At 34.7% G+C, this 16,317-nt stretch overlaps 1 protein-coding gene across 1 annotated transcript in view; it reads right to left on the reverse strand.

Moving 5' to 3' along the window:
- Positions 1-16,317, reverse strand: part of LOC123276070 (regulator of DNA class I crossover intermediates 1-like) — a 68,946-nt gene that overhangs the window by 16,716 nt on the left and 35,913 nt on the right. The window contains exons 6-9 of the mRNA XM_070492664.1: positions 15,148-15,263; positions 3,307-3,837; positions 2,961-3,042; positions 1,861-1,921 (exon numbers count right to left, since the gene is read on the reverse strand). Coding sequence (XP_070348765.1) covers positions 3,033-3,042; positions 3,307-3,837; positions 15,148-15,263 — 657 coding nt within the window. The 3' untranslated portion in view covers positions 1,861-1,921; positions 2,961-3,032. The remainder of the gene's footprint in view (positions 1-1,860; positions 1,922-2,960; positions 3,043-3,306; positions 3,838-15,147; positions 15,264-16,317) is intronic.

Consider the following 16,317-nt stretch of genomic DNA (forward strand, 5'->3'; position numbering starts at 1 on the left):
AGATATTCCGTGCTCTTGGATTGGAAGAATTAACATCGTTAAAATGTCCATACTTCCTAAAGCAATCTATAGATTCAACACAATCCCTATCAAAGTTCCAACAACATTTTTTACAAAAATAGAGCAAAGAATCCTACAAGTTATATGGAACAACAAAAGACCCCGAAGAGCCAAAGGATTCCTGAGAAAAAAGAACAAAGCTGGAGGTATCACACTCCCTGATTTCAAATTGTACTACAAAGCCATAGTAACCAAAACAGCATGGTACTGGCACAAAAACAGACACACAGATCAATGGAACAAAATTGAGAGCCCAGAAGTAAACCCACACGTTTATGGACAGCTAATATTTGACAAGGGAGCCAAGAGCATACGATGGAGAAAGGAGAGTCTCTTCAATAAATGGTGTTGGGAAAACTGGACAGCCACATGCAAAAGAATGAAAGTACACCATTCCCTTACACCATGCACAAAAATCAACTCAAAATGGATTAAAGACTTGAATGTAAGACCCGAAACCATGAGACTTCTAGAAGAAAACATAGGCAGTATGCTCTACGACATTGGTCTGAGCAGCATATTTTCAAGTCCCATGTCTGACTGGGCAAGGGAAACAAAAGAAAAAATGAACAAATGGGAGTACATCAAACTAAAAAGCTTCTGCACAGCAAAGGAAACCATCAACAAAACGAAAAGAGAACCTAACAATTGGGAGAAGCTATTTGCAAACCATATATCAAATAAGGGGCTAATATCCAAAATATACAAAGAACTTATATAGATCAACAACAAAAAAACCAACAATCCAATTAGAAAATGGGCAAAAGATCTGAACAGAGATTTCTCCAAAGATATCCAGATGGCCAACAGGCATATGAAAAGATGCTCAACATCATTAGCTATCAGGGAAATGCAAATCAAAACTACAATGAGGTATCACCTCACTCCGGTGAGAATGGCTATAAATAACAACACAGGAAACAACGAATGTTGGAAAGGGTGTGGAGAGAAGGGAACCCTTGTTCACTGCTGGTGGCAGTGCAAGCTGGTGCAGCCACTATGGAAAGCAGTTTGGAGTATCCTCAGAAAATTAAGGATAGATCTACCATACGATCCAGCTATTCCACTGCTGGGTATTTATCCAAAGAACTTGAAAACGCAAAGGGATCTTGCACCCCTATGTTCATTGCGGCATTATACACAATAGCCAAGACTTGGAAGCCACCTAGGTGCCCATCAAGGGACGAATGGATAAAGAAGATGTGGTATTTATACACGATGGACTACTACTCAGCCATAAGAAATGACGAAATCTGGCCATTTGTGACAACATGGATGGACCTTGAGGGTATTATGCTGAGTGAAATAAGTCAGAGGGAGAAAGTCAAATACCATATGATCTCACTCATAAGTAGAAGATTAAAAACGACAAAAAGAAAAAAAAAACACATAGCATTGGAGATTGGACTGGTGGTTACCACTGGGGGAGGCAGGAGGGCAAAAGGGGTGATTAGGCTCACATGTGAGGGGATGCGCTATAATTAGTGTTCGGGCGGGGAACATGATGTAACATACACAGAATTCGAAATACGAGGTACATCCGAAAAAAAAAAAATTTAAAGAAATAAAGAAATAAATGCATCTAGATTGGTTTTTCTCAAATAAACACATTATAGTTTCTGAAAAGGCAATAATTTTATTTCTAGACCTAAACTATAATTTCTCCAGAGTAAGAAAAGTAGCCTAAAAAGAAATTTTTCAATAAAAGCTAACCTTAAATGAAAGTACACTGCAAATACTAAAATATGACATGAATTATCAACTGACTTAATTGGAAAGATAATGTAAAATGTACTTTACCTCACCAAGTCCAAAGTTCCACGACTGCTTAGAAGGCAATTCTTTCAAAGGGATATTACCCCTAGGGTCACAAATAAGACAGTATTAAAGTTTGATTTATTCTCTCTGAAAATTATTGTTCTAAATTATGGTTCCCAAAGTTGGCTGCAGATCAGAATTATAAGGGAAGCTTTTTAAAAAATAAATAAGCTCCATCCTAAGGGTGTGGGTCAAACTTGGTATTTTGTATTTTAAAATCACCCCCTTGAGTGATTCAGTTCTGCACCCAGCTTTGAGAACCATGTTCTAAAATCACTTTCATAAAGTACATTTTAAAATTCAAGGTCTAACATGCTAGTTTTTATTCATAAGTTTCGGAATACCTGGAAGTTTGACAGCAAAGAACCTAATTTTTTTATTTTATTAAATAAGTTGTGAATGTTTTATTCGTTGTGCCAATCCCATAAAAATGGCATATAGGTATTCTTTTTACAAATAGATATTTTAAATATTTCCATAAGAAAGTACTTCTAAAATAAAAACCTATTCTAATTCATGATTGTTAATTACCAAGATTTGACTAAACCACAATTATTACCAAGAAAGTTAGGACTATTCCGAAACTACAAGTTTTCTTTAATTAAGTATAACTGCAGTCCCATAAACTCTTGATATGTTTGCTTATGCCATTAGCATCTGAATTCTATTACTCCCTTGTTCTGATTCTATACTAACCAAGCCACCTTCCCATGGAGAGCTGCCAAAAATTAGAAAACATGCTTATCATGCCAGTAAACATTCCTATATAAGTAACCCTTCTATTTCTTACTGTAAATTAAGAAATTGACATTCTGGTGAGTGTGTAAGTTTCTTGAACACATAAGTCAGTTTTCTCAAATCTAATTAACACTAAGATTCAGATAAGATGACGGCTTTGTGCTGGCAAATACGAGCACCATACTCTCAACTAGGGTGATATTACTAAGATTCTGACAACTGGTAAGCCTTTGTAGAGGCCAGTCTGCCCACTCTGAGACAGCAACACCCCTACCTCACATTGCATCAATTCAACCCTTCAATACGCATTATACTAGATGCTGAATTGCATTCCCCAGATTTACCTGAAAACTTACAAACGGTTCACTGGATATATCCGGATTGTCTTCTGTGGTGCCTTCTCTTGGTAATCACTTTCAAATTTTCCTTTAAAAATAAAAGTATGCATTGAACTAAAACTCTAGCACACACTAGTTCTTTTTTTTAAATTGGAAGCTTATTAGCATGACCCATATGGAACGAAATCACTGGTCCACACAATGTCACATAATAGAATTTCACTCTATTTTCACTTTTATACTCCTCCAAATACACACACACACACACACACACATATCTATATTATATATAAATATGTACTAAAAACAAAAAGACCAATAGATTATTACCCTTCTCGTGTATAACACCAACCTTTTTTTTTCAGAGCTGGCTGGGAAACTATCCTTCTCAAAAGATGTACTAAGATTATTTCTTTCATGATCGTTATACTCTTTCTGATAGTTCTTGTTTGGCTGACACTTTTCTGGGTAACTTGTTTTATTAAAAGTAGAATTACTAAAAGTCAACTCTGGATTTGTAAAAATACTTCGAATGCATCTCCCAGTGGACTGGTTTTTATCAGAACTAGTGACTGCACAAATATCTCCCATACTGTCAAAACCACACTTGTCAAAGGTTTTCTTTATACTCCACTGATCTATGTTTAATAAATTGATCACATTTTCACTAATAGAAGAGTCACAATTCTCTGACAGAAGGCTGGGTGTTGGCTGGTTCGCATCTTCAAGAAAATTTGAAACCTCTTTCCTATTTTCTTCCAAAATATGTTGTACTGACTGTTTTTCAATAATGAAGTCTGACTGTCTTCTCTCATCCATGGTGCCACAATCTTCACCTGTAACTATATCAGGTCTTTCAGTAAGAAAATTCCGATTTCCTGGACTTTGAGATAAATAAAAACATATTTAACAAGAAAAGCATAGAAAATTTTCATTTAGAAACTTAAAGTTAAATTCTTAGAGAACATACTGAGTAGCTACTAACATTTACCTGGACTATGTTTTCAGTTTTTTATTTGAATAAATAATATTGTTTTGGGTGGAAATTTGTCTAATGTGCCTCAGTGAGTATGAAAATAATCTACACTTAGTTTTGTATTTCAACACAAAAAAATGTGTTGAAATGAAGTATGATGTGGTTCAATTCACTGTTATATTAACAAAATATGACCAACCTATATCATGTCTTCTGTAATAAGGTCTAGTGAATACCCTAGACAACCACTGCATGTAACTGCTGCTCTGTTTAATCACAGAAAGATATTTTGAACACACTGCAGGGAAAAATTTTCCCCAGTGTTAAAACATCAAATCAGAGTTATCAGAACACTATAACAGATATCTCTCAACCTAACAAGGATATAAAAACAACTCTGAAGTTCCCAAGGGAGAGCAATACAGATACAAATGCATATATATGTAGTAAAGCCAAGAGATAAGATGAATTAGATGAAAAGGTTAGCCTAGATAACTTATAAGTTCCCTTCTAATGTATAAATCATAATTCTAAGTTATGTCCAACTTGTATAAAAGAATCAAAGCTATTATACGAAATAATTAAAAATCAAGATATTCTGGGGCTGGCCCTGTGGCAGAGAGGTTAAGTTCACACGTTCCACTTCGGAAGCCCAGGGTTTCGCCAGTTCAGATCCTGGGTGCAGACCTAGCACACTGCTCATTAAGCCATGCTGACATGGCGTCCCATATAGCAGAAGCAGAAGGACCTAAAACCAGAATATACAACTATGTACTGGGGGGTTTTGGGGGTAAGAAGAAAAACAGAAATAAATAAAGATTGGCAACAGATGTTAGCTCAGGTGCCAATCTAACAACAACAAAAAAAAATCAAGATACTCTGGATTTTGTTGCCATTGACTATCCACAAATTTACTTAGGGGTGGGCTGTTCCAGAGATTGGAGGTACCAAAGAAATTTAGAAAAGAAACATAGACTGCTAAAACTGATTGATTTCCAATTTTATTTTTTAAGTTATTCATTAAACATCTAATGAGCAGGTCCACCTGCCGTGTTCCAGGCACTATGCCACGTATTGGGGACAGAGAGAGAAAAGAATTCAGTTTGGCATTAAAGAGAGAGAGAGATTTTGTCCAGGAATGTTCATAGACCGTGATCCTACACTGTTTCTCAATACGGGTCTTAGTGGTGTTTTGAGCAGAATAATGTTATTCCGTGATATCAAAGGCATAACCTATAGCACGCAATAATATACACCATTCACACCAGAGAAACTGTATTACTTTAAATGAGAAAATAAATGTAAAAGTACTTCATAAATTAGAAAGCACACTACAAATGTAAATAATCATTTTTAAACAGCATTTTAAGCATTCTGACTCAGAAGAATCACTCACTGAGAGATCTGGAGAACAGAGAAATGTATAATGCACAGTTATTGCTCACAAGAAATAGTCTGGAAGGGGAAAGAAAAACTAGAAAGAGATAAGTGCTATTCTACAGTGTTACGACAGTAAATAAAAGAAATGCTTTTACTTGAGAAAAATCAAGTAGGTGGCATTTGAGTTGGGGACTGAATGTTGGGAAGGATTGCTACTTGTAAAGATGACAGAGAGAAATGATGCTAAAAATATAAAAGCCTTACTAAGATAAATCGATCCAACTTCTTTAACACTTTTTCCTATAGATAAAAGTTCATTCATTTACGGACTACAATATGGATAAATTCATTATCTAAATAAGCCTTTTATGTGCATTAAATAGATATTTAATGTATGCCTGCCATGTGGTAGGGAGATAATACAGCTTATATTCTAGTGAAGGAAGATAATAACAAATAAATAACTAACCATTAATAAGTACAATGGATAAAAGAAATAAACAAATAAAAAAGACAATTACAGCAGCTTTATAGGTGCTACAAGATCAGACGATGGAACAACTTGTGTTGGAGGTCCTTTTCAGATAGCTGGTCAGGAAAGTTCCTAGCAAAGAAGTGATAAATAAGCTAAAGATACAGAATGATTAGACATATAAAGAGAGGAGTATGCATACTGCAGGGGGATGGAATAAACACAAATACAAGATTTGCAGCACATGTGAGAAACAAAAAGAAGAGGAGTAAAGCTAGAATAGAATCAGTGAAAGAAAACTTACGGCCTAAGGCTTAAAAGGTACAAAAGGGCCCAGATCATGTAGAGCTTTATTTTTGAAAAGAGCAATAAGAAATATTGAAAATTGCTAAGTACAAAAGTAAAACTCTCTTGCTTTTTGCCTTAAAAAATATCAGTCTGACTGCTGGGTGAATGCGAATATCCTGATTTCCATCTGGCCAAAATGAAGTTAGAGAAACAAGATTTAGCCTCATTGACTGACAGAATTATAAAACTGGACAAACTGTATGAGACAATGGCTTTCAGACTTGGGCCATTGGATAGAATAGGATAACGATCCCTGACAGAGAGAAAACAAGTAAGGTGAATTCTATGACTGCTCCTAGCTTATTGCTTGGAGAGAGTATCCAAGCCACAGAACAGAGAGGGGAAATCCAGTTGGAGCCCACAGATTCCCTTTGTTGAGGAAAGAGCACTGGAAGGTCAGGAAGACTGCAGAGAACAGAGTATGCAGGGCAGAGTACCATGAAGGAGAGTGCTTCAAAGAGAGAGGGCTCCAGAGATCTACAGAAAGTTCTCAAATCCTCAGCTAAGTACTGATCAGCACATGCGTATGAAGTAATTACCCAAGGCTGGGAAAAGCAACACCCAAGATGAGAAGATTGAACAATTCCAGGAACTCAAACAGAAATGGGAAAATTTTGTGTTTCCACCAGTTAGAGTGGAAAACCTCTTAATTCAAAGGAACTCTAAGAATACAAGAAGGATATTGCCTTAGCAGGGGGCAAAATTAGCCACAGAGTGAAGGCGTATCTGGTCCTGTTTAACAAAGTTTAAAGCAAGCCTTAATAAGATCATACTATTTCCAAGCAACTAAAATCCCAGAAAAACCTTAGGAAAATTTATAGGAATACAAAAATGTCCAGACCAAAAAGATGAAATTCATAATGTATACAATCTAAAAAAAAAATTTATCAGGAATGCAAAAAAGTAGAAAGTTACAACCCATAATGAAGAGAAAAATCAATTATTAGAAATAGACCAAGAAATGACACAAATGATAGAATTTGTAGACAAGGACATTAAAAGAGTTATCAGAACTATATTCCCTACGTCCAAAAAGATAGACGAAAGACTGAGGATGTTGAATAGAAACATGGAAGATATAAAGAAGAGTTAAAACAAACTTCTAGAGATAAAAAATATACTGAATAGATTTACATAGAGATTAGACACCAAAGAAGATACAACTAGAGAATCTGAAGAAAAAGCAATATAATCTATATAAAATTAAACAATGAGAGAAAAAAGATGAAAATAAATAAACAGAGCATCAATAAACTGTGACACAACTTCAAATGGACTAACTTACATGTTATTAAGGTCCCCAAAGAAGAGAGGAGAGGAATAAAAAATATCCAAAAAATCAATGGCTGAATTTTCCACATTCGATAAAAACTAAGTTCACAGATCCAAGATGCTCAATGCAGCTCAAAGACAAGAAATAAAAAGAAAAGGAACATCCTAATCAATGGATAGAAATCTATGATAGAAAATCCACCATGGAGAATCTATGATAGAAAAATCTTAGAAACAGAGAAAAATTATATATTAGATATATAGATATTAAGATAAGAACGACAGCAACTTCTAGTAGGAAACAATGCAAAAGATATCTTTCAAAAAGAAAAGAATAAAAACTTACAAATACACAGAAGCTGAAAGAATTAATTACTAGCAGCCCCACACTATAAGAAATGTTAACAAAAGTCTTTCAAACATAAGGAAAATATCACCACATGGAAATCTAGATCTACACAAAATAACAAAGACCACCGAAAATGATAAATTTGTGCTTAAGTATAAAAAACATATTTTCTTAATTTTTAACTCTCTTTAAAGCAAAAAGAACAATAATATATTATTGGATTTATAACATTTATATAAGTGAATGTATGAATACAACACCACAAAGGCCAGAGGGGAGAAACGGAAGCATACCATTACAGGGTTCTTACACAATACTTGAAGTAGTATAACATAACTAGAATATAGTCTGTCATAAATTAAAATATATACAATAAATTCTAAAGAAACCACTGAAAAACAAAACAGAGTTATAGGTAACAAGCCAACAAAAGGATAAAGTAAGTAATAAAAAAGACTAAAATCAAATAAAGGCAGAAAAGAGGGAAAGGGAACAAAGATTATATGGGAGAAATAAAAAATAAATAGCAAGAGAACAGACAAATCCAATCATATATCAATTGTTGCACTAAATGTAAACTATATTCATAACCATAATACAAGTCTCAATAAATTTGAAAGGATTCAAATCACACAAAGGATGTTCCCTGTCCACAATGGAATTAATTTAGAAAGATAACAGAAAAGTCTTGGGAATTTTAGGAACCAAATAACAAATTTCTAAATATCTCATGGAGTGAAGAAGAAATCAAAAGGAAAACTAGAAAGTTTTTCAACTGAATGAAAATAAAACAAAACATATCAAAATTTGTAGGATGCAGCAAAGCAGCAGTTATGGAAAATTTACAGCACTAAACACGTGCATTAGAAAAGAAAAATAGTCTCAAGTCAATGACCTCAGCTTTCACCTTAAGAAATCAGGAAAAAAGGAGTAAATTAAATCCAAAGTAAACAGACAAAAGGAAATAAAGATAAGAGCAGAATTCAATGAAATAAAAACAAAAATAAGAAATACGTGAAACTGAAAGATGATTCTGTGAGAAAATAAATAAAATTGGCAAGTCTCTAATCAGAATAATCACTGGGAAAAAGGGGAGAAGAAACAACTTACCCATATTAGTAATGGGAGAAAAGACATCACTACAGAAGTTAAAGATTTCATACGCATAATAAGGAGATATTATGAATAACTTTAAGTCAATAAATTTTACAACATAGATAAAATGGATACATTTTTTGTATGACACAAACTACCAAAGCTCACTAAAAAAATAATAATCCAACTAGCCTTCTATCTAGTAAAAAATGGAAATTATAGTAAAAAAAAAACCTTCCCACAAAAAGAACTTCATACCAACTGACTTCACTGATGGACTTTACCAGACGTTTAAGGAAGAAATGTACCAATCCTACACAAACTCTTTCAGAAAATTACACAGGAGGGAATACTTCTCAACTCATTCTATGACACCAACATTAGGCTGATATCAAAACCAGACTAAGATATTACAAGATATTACTAGAAAGTAATCTCCCTCATGAAGACTAATGTAAAAATCCCTAACAAAATTTTGGCAAATCAAATCCAATGAATGCATAACAAGGTTAGCACATTGTGACCAAGTAGGGTTTATCTCAGGAATACAAGGTTGGTTTAACATTCAAAATTAATCAATTGTGGGGCCAGACTTCTGGAATGAGAGACTGAGAAACCCGGCAAATCTTGTGCCCTAAAAGCAGTAACAGAACCAGATAACACTCACCAAAAAAATCATCTCAAATATGGGGAGTGACCAATGGCATCCTAGAAACTGTGAAGCAGTACTTCAAGAAAAACTACTCAACCTTAGTAGAACCAGTGGGAGCCTGTGGAGTTTTAGCCTTAGGCTGCCACCATCCCTCCACCCCCAACTGCATGGCTGGTAGCCTACCAAGGCTGAGCTTGTCTGGAGAGAGTCGGGAAGGTGGGAGACTCATGCCCAGGGAATTTGTCAAAAATAATCATTGTCTTGGTGGCAAACTATCAAAGAAGCCCAAAATTGCAGCTGCCTGAGGCTGAGATATTTGGAGCAAGCAAAAACCATCCAGAAATTTCATAGAGAGATCCAGAAAACAAAAAGGTACAAGAGGCTTTGATAAACTCCCAGACCCTCCTGGTGGTATGGAAGGTTGCATACATGTGTAAGGCTGAGTGCAGACTCAGGAGAGACCAGAAAGAGCTACAGGTATCTACTCATCCCTGGCTGAGTGTAAGGTCTTGTGCAAGGGAGGAAGCCTTGTTAGCTTAAGGTACTTAAACACAACCTCCAACTAATCATTGGTTGGCCTCTAAGCACTGCTTAGAGGGAAATTTATACCTTTTAATGCCTGTATTAGGAGAGAAGAAATATATCAAATCAGTAAGTTAAGCTTGCACTTTAAGAAACTAAAAAAAGACAGGCAAACTAAGCCAAAAGCAAGCAGAAAAAGGAAATCATAAACATTAGGGCAGAGATCAATGGAATGAAAAACAGAAAAATAGAGAAAATTGATAAAACCCTAAACTTGGTTCTTTAAAAAGACCAATAAAATTAGCAAATCTTCAGCTACACTGACCAAGAAAAAAAGGAGAAAAGACACAGATGTAGAACTCAAAAAGGGACATCAACACCAACCTGACAGAAACTGAAAGGATTTCAAGGGAATACTATAAATCACCTTATGCTAACAAATCATACAACTTAGATGAAGCGGATTAATTCCTAGAAAAACACATATTACTACAACTGATTCAAGAAGAAATTAGAAAATCTGAATAGATCTTTACACAAGTAAAAAAAATTAGTAAAAAGCCTTCCCACTAAGAATAGCCCTGATGCAAAAACATCTAAAGAATCCACAAATTCTTCTATTAAATAGAGCAAACACTTTACACTTTATTATATGAGGCCAGTATTATTCTGATATGAAAGCCAGACAAAAAACATAAGAAGAAAAGAAAAATTCAGACCAATTTTCCTAATGAATATGGATGCAAAAATCATAAACAAAATATTAGCAAACCAAATCCAGCATTACATGAAGAGGTTTATATATAATGACCAAGCAGCTTTTAACCCAGGAGTGCAAGGTAGTTTAATACTTCAAAATACGGTAATATATTACATGTTAATAGAATAAAGCAAAAAACTAGATGATAATCTCAAGGGACACAGAAAGAGCATTTGACAAAATCCATGATAAAAACGTTCAATGAACTAGGAATAGTTCCTCAACCTGATAAAGGGCACCTACAAAAAAACCTACAGCTAATATCATACTTAATAGTGAAGGCTAAATGCTTTTTCCCTAAGAGTGGGAAAAATGCAAGCATGTCCACTCTTGTCACTGCTATTCAACACTGTACTAGAGGTTGTAGTCACTCAGGCAAGAAAAACAAGTAAAAGGCAACCAGATTGAAAAAGGAGAGATAAAAACACCTTTATTTATAGACAACATAATCCAGTATGGTGAAACTCCTAAAGAATCCACAAAAATACTACTAGAACTAATAATGATCTCAGCAAAGTTGAAGGATACAAGATCAATATACAAAAATTAATTGTATTTCTATACACTAGCAATGAACAATCCAAAAATGAAATTAAGAAAATAATTCAATTCACAACAGCATAAAAAGAATAAGATACTTAGAAATAAATTTAACAAAAGCAGCACACTGCTTATATATTGAAAACTACAACACATTACTGAGGGTCCAGCCCAGTGGCCAAGTGGTTAAGTTCACACGCTCCACTTCAGCGGCCCAAGGTTTTGCCGGTTCGGATCCTGGACGCAGACATGGCACCACTCATCAGGCCACATTGAGGCAGTATCCCACATGCTACAAGTAGAAGGACCCACAACTAGAATATATAGCTGTGTACTGGGGGGATTTGCGGAGAAAAAGCAGGACAAAAAAAAAAGGATTGGCAACAGTTGTTAGCTCAGGTACCAATCTTTAAAAAAAAAAAATCCATTACTCAGAGAAATTAAAGAAGATCAAACACAATGTAATATGGTTTAGCCATAAAAAAGGAAATCTTGCCATTTGTGACAACATAGATGAAGAGGCAGAGCATTATGCTAAGTGAAATAAGTCAGACACAGAAAGACAAATACTATATGATTTCACCCATACATGGAATCTAAAACGTCACACTCGAAGCAGAGAATAGAATGATGGTTGCCAGATGCTGGGGAGTAGGGGAAATGAGATATTAGTCAAAGGGTACAAACTTCCAGTTATAAGATGAGTAAGTTCTGGGGATCTAATGTACAAGATGATGACTATAGTTAATAATACTATATTGTATACTTGTAAATTGCATATTTGTTAATAGAGCAGATCTTAAGTGATCTGATCACATACCCAAAAATGGTAACTATTTGAGGTGATGAATGTGTTAATTAGCTTGACTGTGGTAATCATTTCACAACGTATATGTATAGCAAATCATCATCTTGAACATCTTAAATATATACAATTTTTATTTGTCAATTATATCTCAATAAATCTGGAAAAATAAAACTCTTCAAACACACTGGAAGGTTCTCTCATGCCCCTCCAAGTCCACACCTCCCAACAGTAACCACCATTCTGAGTGCTATCACCATTCATTAATTCAGCCAGGTTCTGAACTCCACATAAATGGAATTACACAATGGTCCTCTTTTTGTGTTGAGATTCTTCCATGGAGATGCTTGTTACTGCATGTATCAGCAGTTTATTTTTTTTCATTTCTGTGTATTATTTCACTGCATGAATATTATATAATATTCTATTCTTTTGTGTGTGTGTGAGGGAGACTGGCCCTGAGCTAACATCTGTTGCCTATCTTCCTCTTTTTGCTTGAGGAAGATTGTCACTGAGCTAACCTCTATGTCAATCTTCCTCTATTTTATGTGGGATGCCACCACAGTGCGGCTTGACAAGTGGTGCTAGGTCTGCACCTGGGATCCAAACTTGCAAACCCTAGGCCACCGAAGTGGAGCATGCAAACTTAACCACTATGCCACCAGGCCAGCCCCATAATATTCTATTCTTAATGGACATCTAGGTTAGTTCAAATTTGGGACTACTATGAATAAAGCTGTTACGACATTCAAAAAAAAATGAATAGGAGAAACATTTCATGTTCATGGATTGGAAAAATCACTATTGTTAAGACGGCAATTTTCCCCAAATTGATCTACAGATTCAATACAATCCCTATCAAAATCCAAGTAGGCTTTTTTTATTTCCAGAAACTGACAGGTTGATGCTAAAATTTATACGGAAATGCAAAGGACTAAGAAAAGCCAAAACATTTTCAAAAAAGAACAACAAACTGGAAGACTAATACAGTTCTCAATTTCAAAACATACAGTAAAGCTATAGTAATCAGGACAGTGTGGCGCTGACATAAAGATAGACATAATTAACCGATGGAACAGAACTGAGATTCCTGGGGGAAAAGAAAAACAACTTACATTTTTGGTCAATCGATTTTCAACAAAGGTGCCAAAGCAATTCAGTGGGGAAAAGATATTCTTTCCTTTCCACAAATGCAAATGGTGAATTTAGACCCTTACCTCACACAATACATAAGAGTTAACTCAAAACAGATCATAGACCTAAATGTAAGATCTAAAACTACAAGACAGAAAAGAACATAGGAAAAAATCTTCATGGCCCTGGCTTAGTCAAAGACTTGTTAGCTATGACAACACACAAACAATTTCTAAATGAAAAAATTAATAAACTGTATTTCATCAAAATTAAAACCTTTTTTACTTCAAAAAGACACCACTAAGGAAAGGAAAAAGGTAAGCATTTCACCAAAGATACACAAATGGCTGATAAGCACATGAAAAGATGCCAACATCATTAGTCATTAGGGAAATGCAAAATTAAAACCAAAGTAAGATACTATTACATATTGACTAGAATGGCATGTATTTTAAAAGACTGACTTTACCAAGTGTTGTCAAAGGTATGCTGCAACTGGAACTCTCATACACTGCTGATGCGATGTAAAATGGTACAAATCACTTTAGAAAACAGTTTGTCAGTTTCTTAAAAATTTAATCATATACCTACCATAGGACCCAGCCATTCCACTCATAGATATTTCCTCAAGAGAAATGAAAGCATATGTCTAAACAAAGACTTCTATATGAACTTTCATAGCAGCTTTATTTGGAATAGCCAAAACTTGGAGAAAAAAGCCAAATGGTCATCAACAGATGAATAAACTGTGCTATGGCCATACAATGGAATACTACTCAGCAATAAAAAGGAATGAACCATTGATATACACAACCAACGACATAGATGAATCTCAAATTATGCTAGGTCAAAGAAGCTAGACCAAAACAAGGAAAACATACTGTATTAATGCAATTTATATAAAATTCTAGAAAATACAAACTAATCAACAGTGATAGAAAGCAGATCAGCAGTTGCCTTGGGATGGGAGTAAGGGATGTAAAGTAGCCAGAGGAAGGGATTACAAAGGTGCCCAAAGAAACTACTGGGGATGATGAATGGTCATTATTTTTGACATATGTCACAACTTTCCAAAGTGCACATTTTAGATAAGTTCAGTTTATGGTATGTTGATTATACATTAATAAAGTGTGAAAAAAAATAGACCTAAGGACAAAGAGGAAACAAAAAGAACTGCTATATGGTTATTACAATTCTAGGCAAGAGGCAGTGGTGGCTTAGACTGAAATGGAACCTGTAGAGATGGAGACATGAGTAGATAACTTTAAAGTTTATTAGAATACAGAATTGACAATACTTTGTGAAACAGATATTGGGAGTTGAAGGAAAGGAAGGAATCAGGTACAACTTTTTTTTAGCTTAAGCAACTGAGTGAATAGTGGTGCCATTTACTAAAATGAGGAAGACTGAGACAGAATTACAGAGTCAAAGTTTCTCACTATGATTACCAAGAGTGATTCAAACTGGTTTTACAAGTTTAATGTCTTTTAAAACAATGAACCAGAGTTTAAATACAGACACCTAGAAAATAAAAATGGGGCACTGATCAACTACCATAAATATGAAAAAAAAATTATTATGTTTATGATAAAGAAAAGGAAAGTAGTAATTCATAAAACAGGGATTATAAAACAGATGCAAAGCACCTTGGCCCAAAATATTTTTTAAAATAAATAAATGAAAGGTAGATACGTACATCAGAAAATCGTTACTTATAACTACTTTAATTAAATGCTACATTTTACTTACAGTGTTTTTTTTTCCTTAGAAGTTTTACTTAGGTCTGTTTACGTTTCTAACTAAAAATACTTCTGTCCAGTAAAATCAAATTAATAACTCAAAGAAAGCATGCTACACGTTCTTTATTTCCTTCAACATCTTTGCTTACCTGTTTAATCTTTCAAATAATGTTCCAAATTGTGCTGTTTTACATGATGGACTGAAAGCATCTTGATTTTTGTTTAATTTGGAAATCACGGAATTAGAATAATTAACATTACTGAGCTGAAAAAAAAAAAAAAGGAAGAACCTGCCAAAAGGGTAAATGTACATATATACAATTTAAATAATTTACCGTAAAACCTCATTTAAGTAGACATCTATAGTTTAAAAATGTATTTTTTACTCTAAAAGAAAGAGTGTCCTTATTGAAAACAAAATAAATACTGTTCTAATAATGAAAGCAGTGTCAGTATTTGAATGACTGCTAAAATAACAGGGTTGATCTATGGTGAGCTAACCATTTTCTCAGAGGTAAAAAAAGATTAAAAAAAAAGACCCGGAACACCAAGATCTTGAGTAAATAAAAGTTAAATATCGCTGACAGAAAATAGTGATTTCTCCCAAGGAAACAACTGTACTTATCTCAGTTCCTCCATTTACTAAGTAATTTTAGACTGCTACTTTAATCTTTTTTTTAAGAAAAGATTTTATCTTTCTTCTTTCTCCCCAAAACCTCCCGGTACATAGTTGTGTATTTTTAGTTGTGGGTCCTTCTAGTTGTGGCATGTGGGACACCGACTTAGCATGGCCTGACGAGCTGTGCCATGTCCACGTCCAGGATTCGAACCGGCAAAACCCTGGGCCGCCATAGTGGAGCATGTGAACTTAACCACTCGGCCACAGGGCCAGCCTCTGCTACTTTAATCTTTCTGAATATCGCTACCACTGAGTGCAAAACGGGGAAAGTAGGGAAAGACTCTTGTGAAAAGCAGATGTGATAACCCATTTGTTAATGAGGAAGGTACCATATAAAGATATTACAATGGCCCAACACTAATCTATCCAGCAATAATAATTCATATCTGTAGTATATTTTATGTATAAGCCATGAAACACAGAAACGAGACGTCCAAAGACAAGCAATGACAGAAAGAGTCAGAAAAAAAAAGACGTGCAGGCAAAAAGAGATACTAAAAGTCTTTTTTTAAAAAAAGGTCTAAAATCAAGAAAAGCTGAAAATAAAGTCTGATAACATATCTCATCTCAGCCTCAGAGAGACAGTGTCAATGGTGCAGGAACAATGTCATCCTGTGAAGCGAGAAACACACAAACAAAT

This window comes from Equus asinus, chromosome 21 (genome assembly GCF_041296235.1).
Source record: "Equus asinus isolate D_3611 breed Donkey chromosome 21, EquAss-T2T_v2, whole genome shotgun sequence".
Classification (NCBI taxonomy): Eukaryota; Metazoa; Chordata; class Mammalia; order Perissodactyla; family Equidae; genus Equus; species Equus asinus.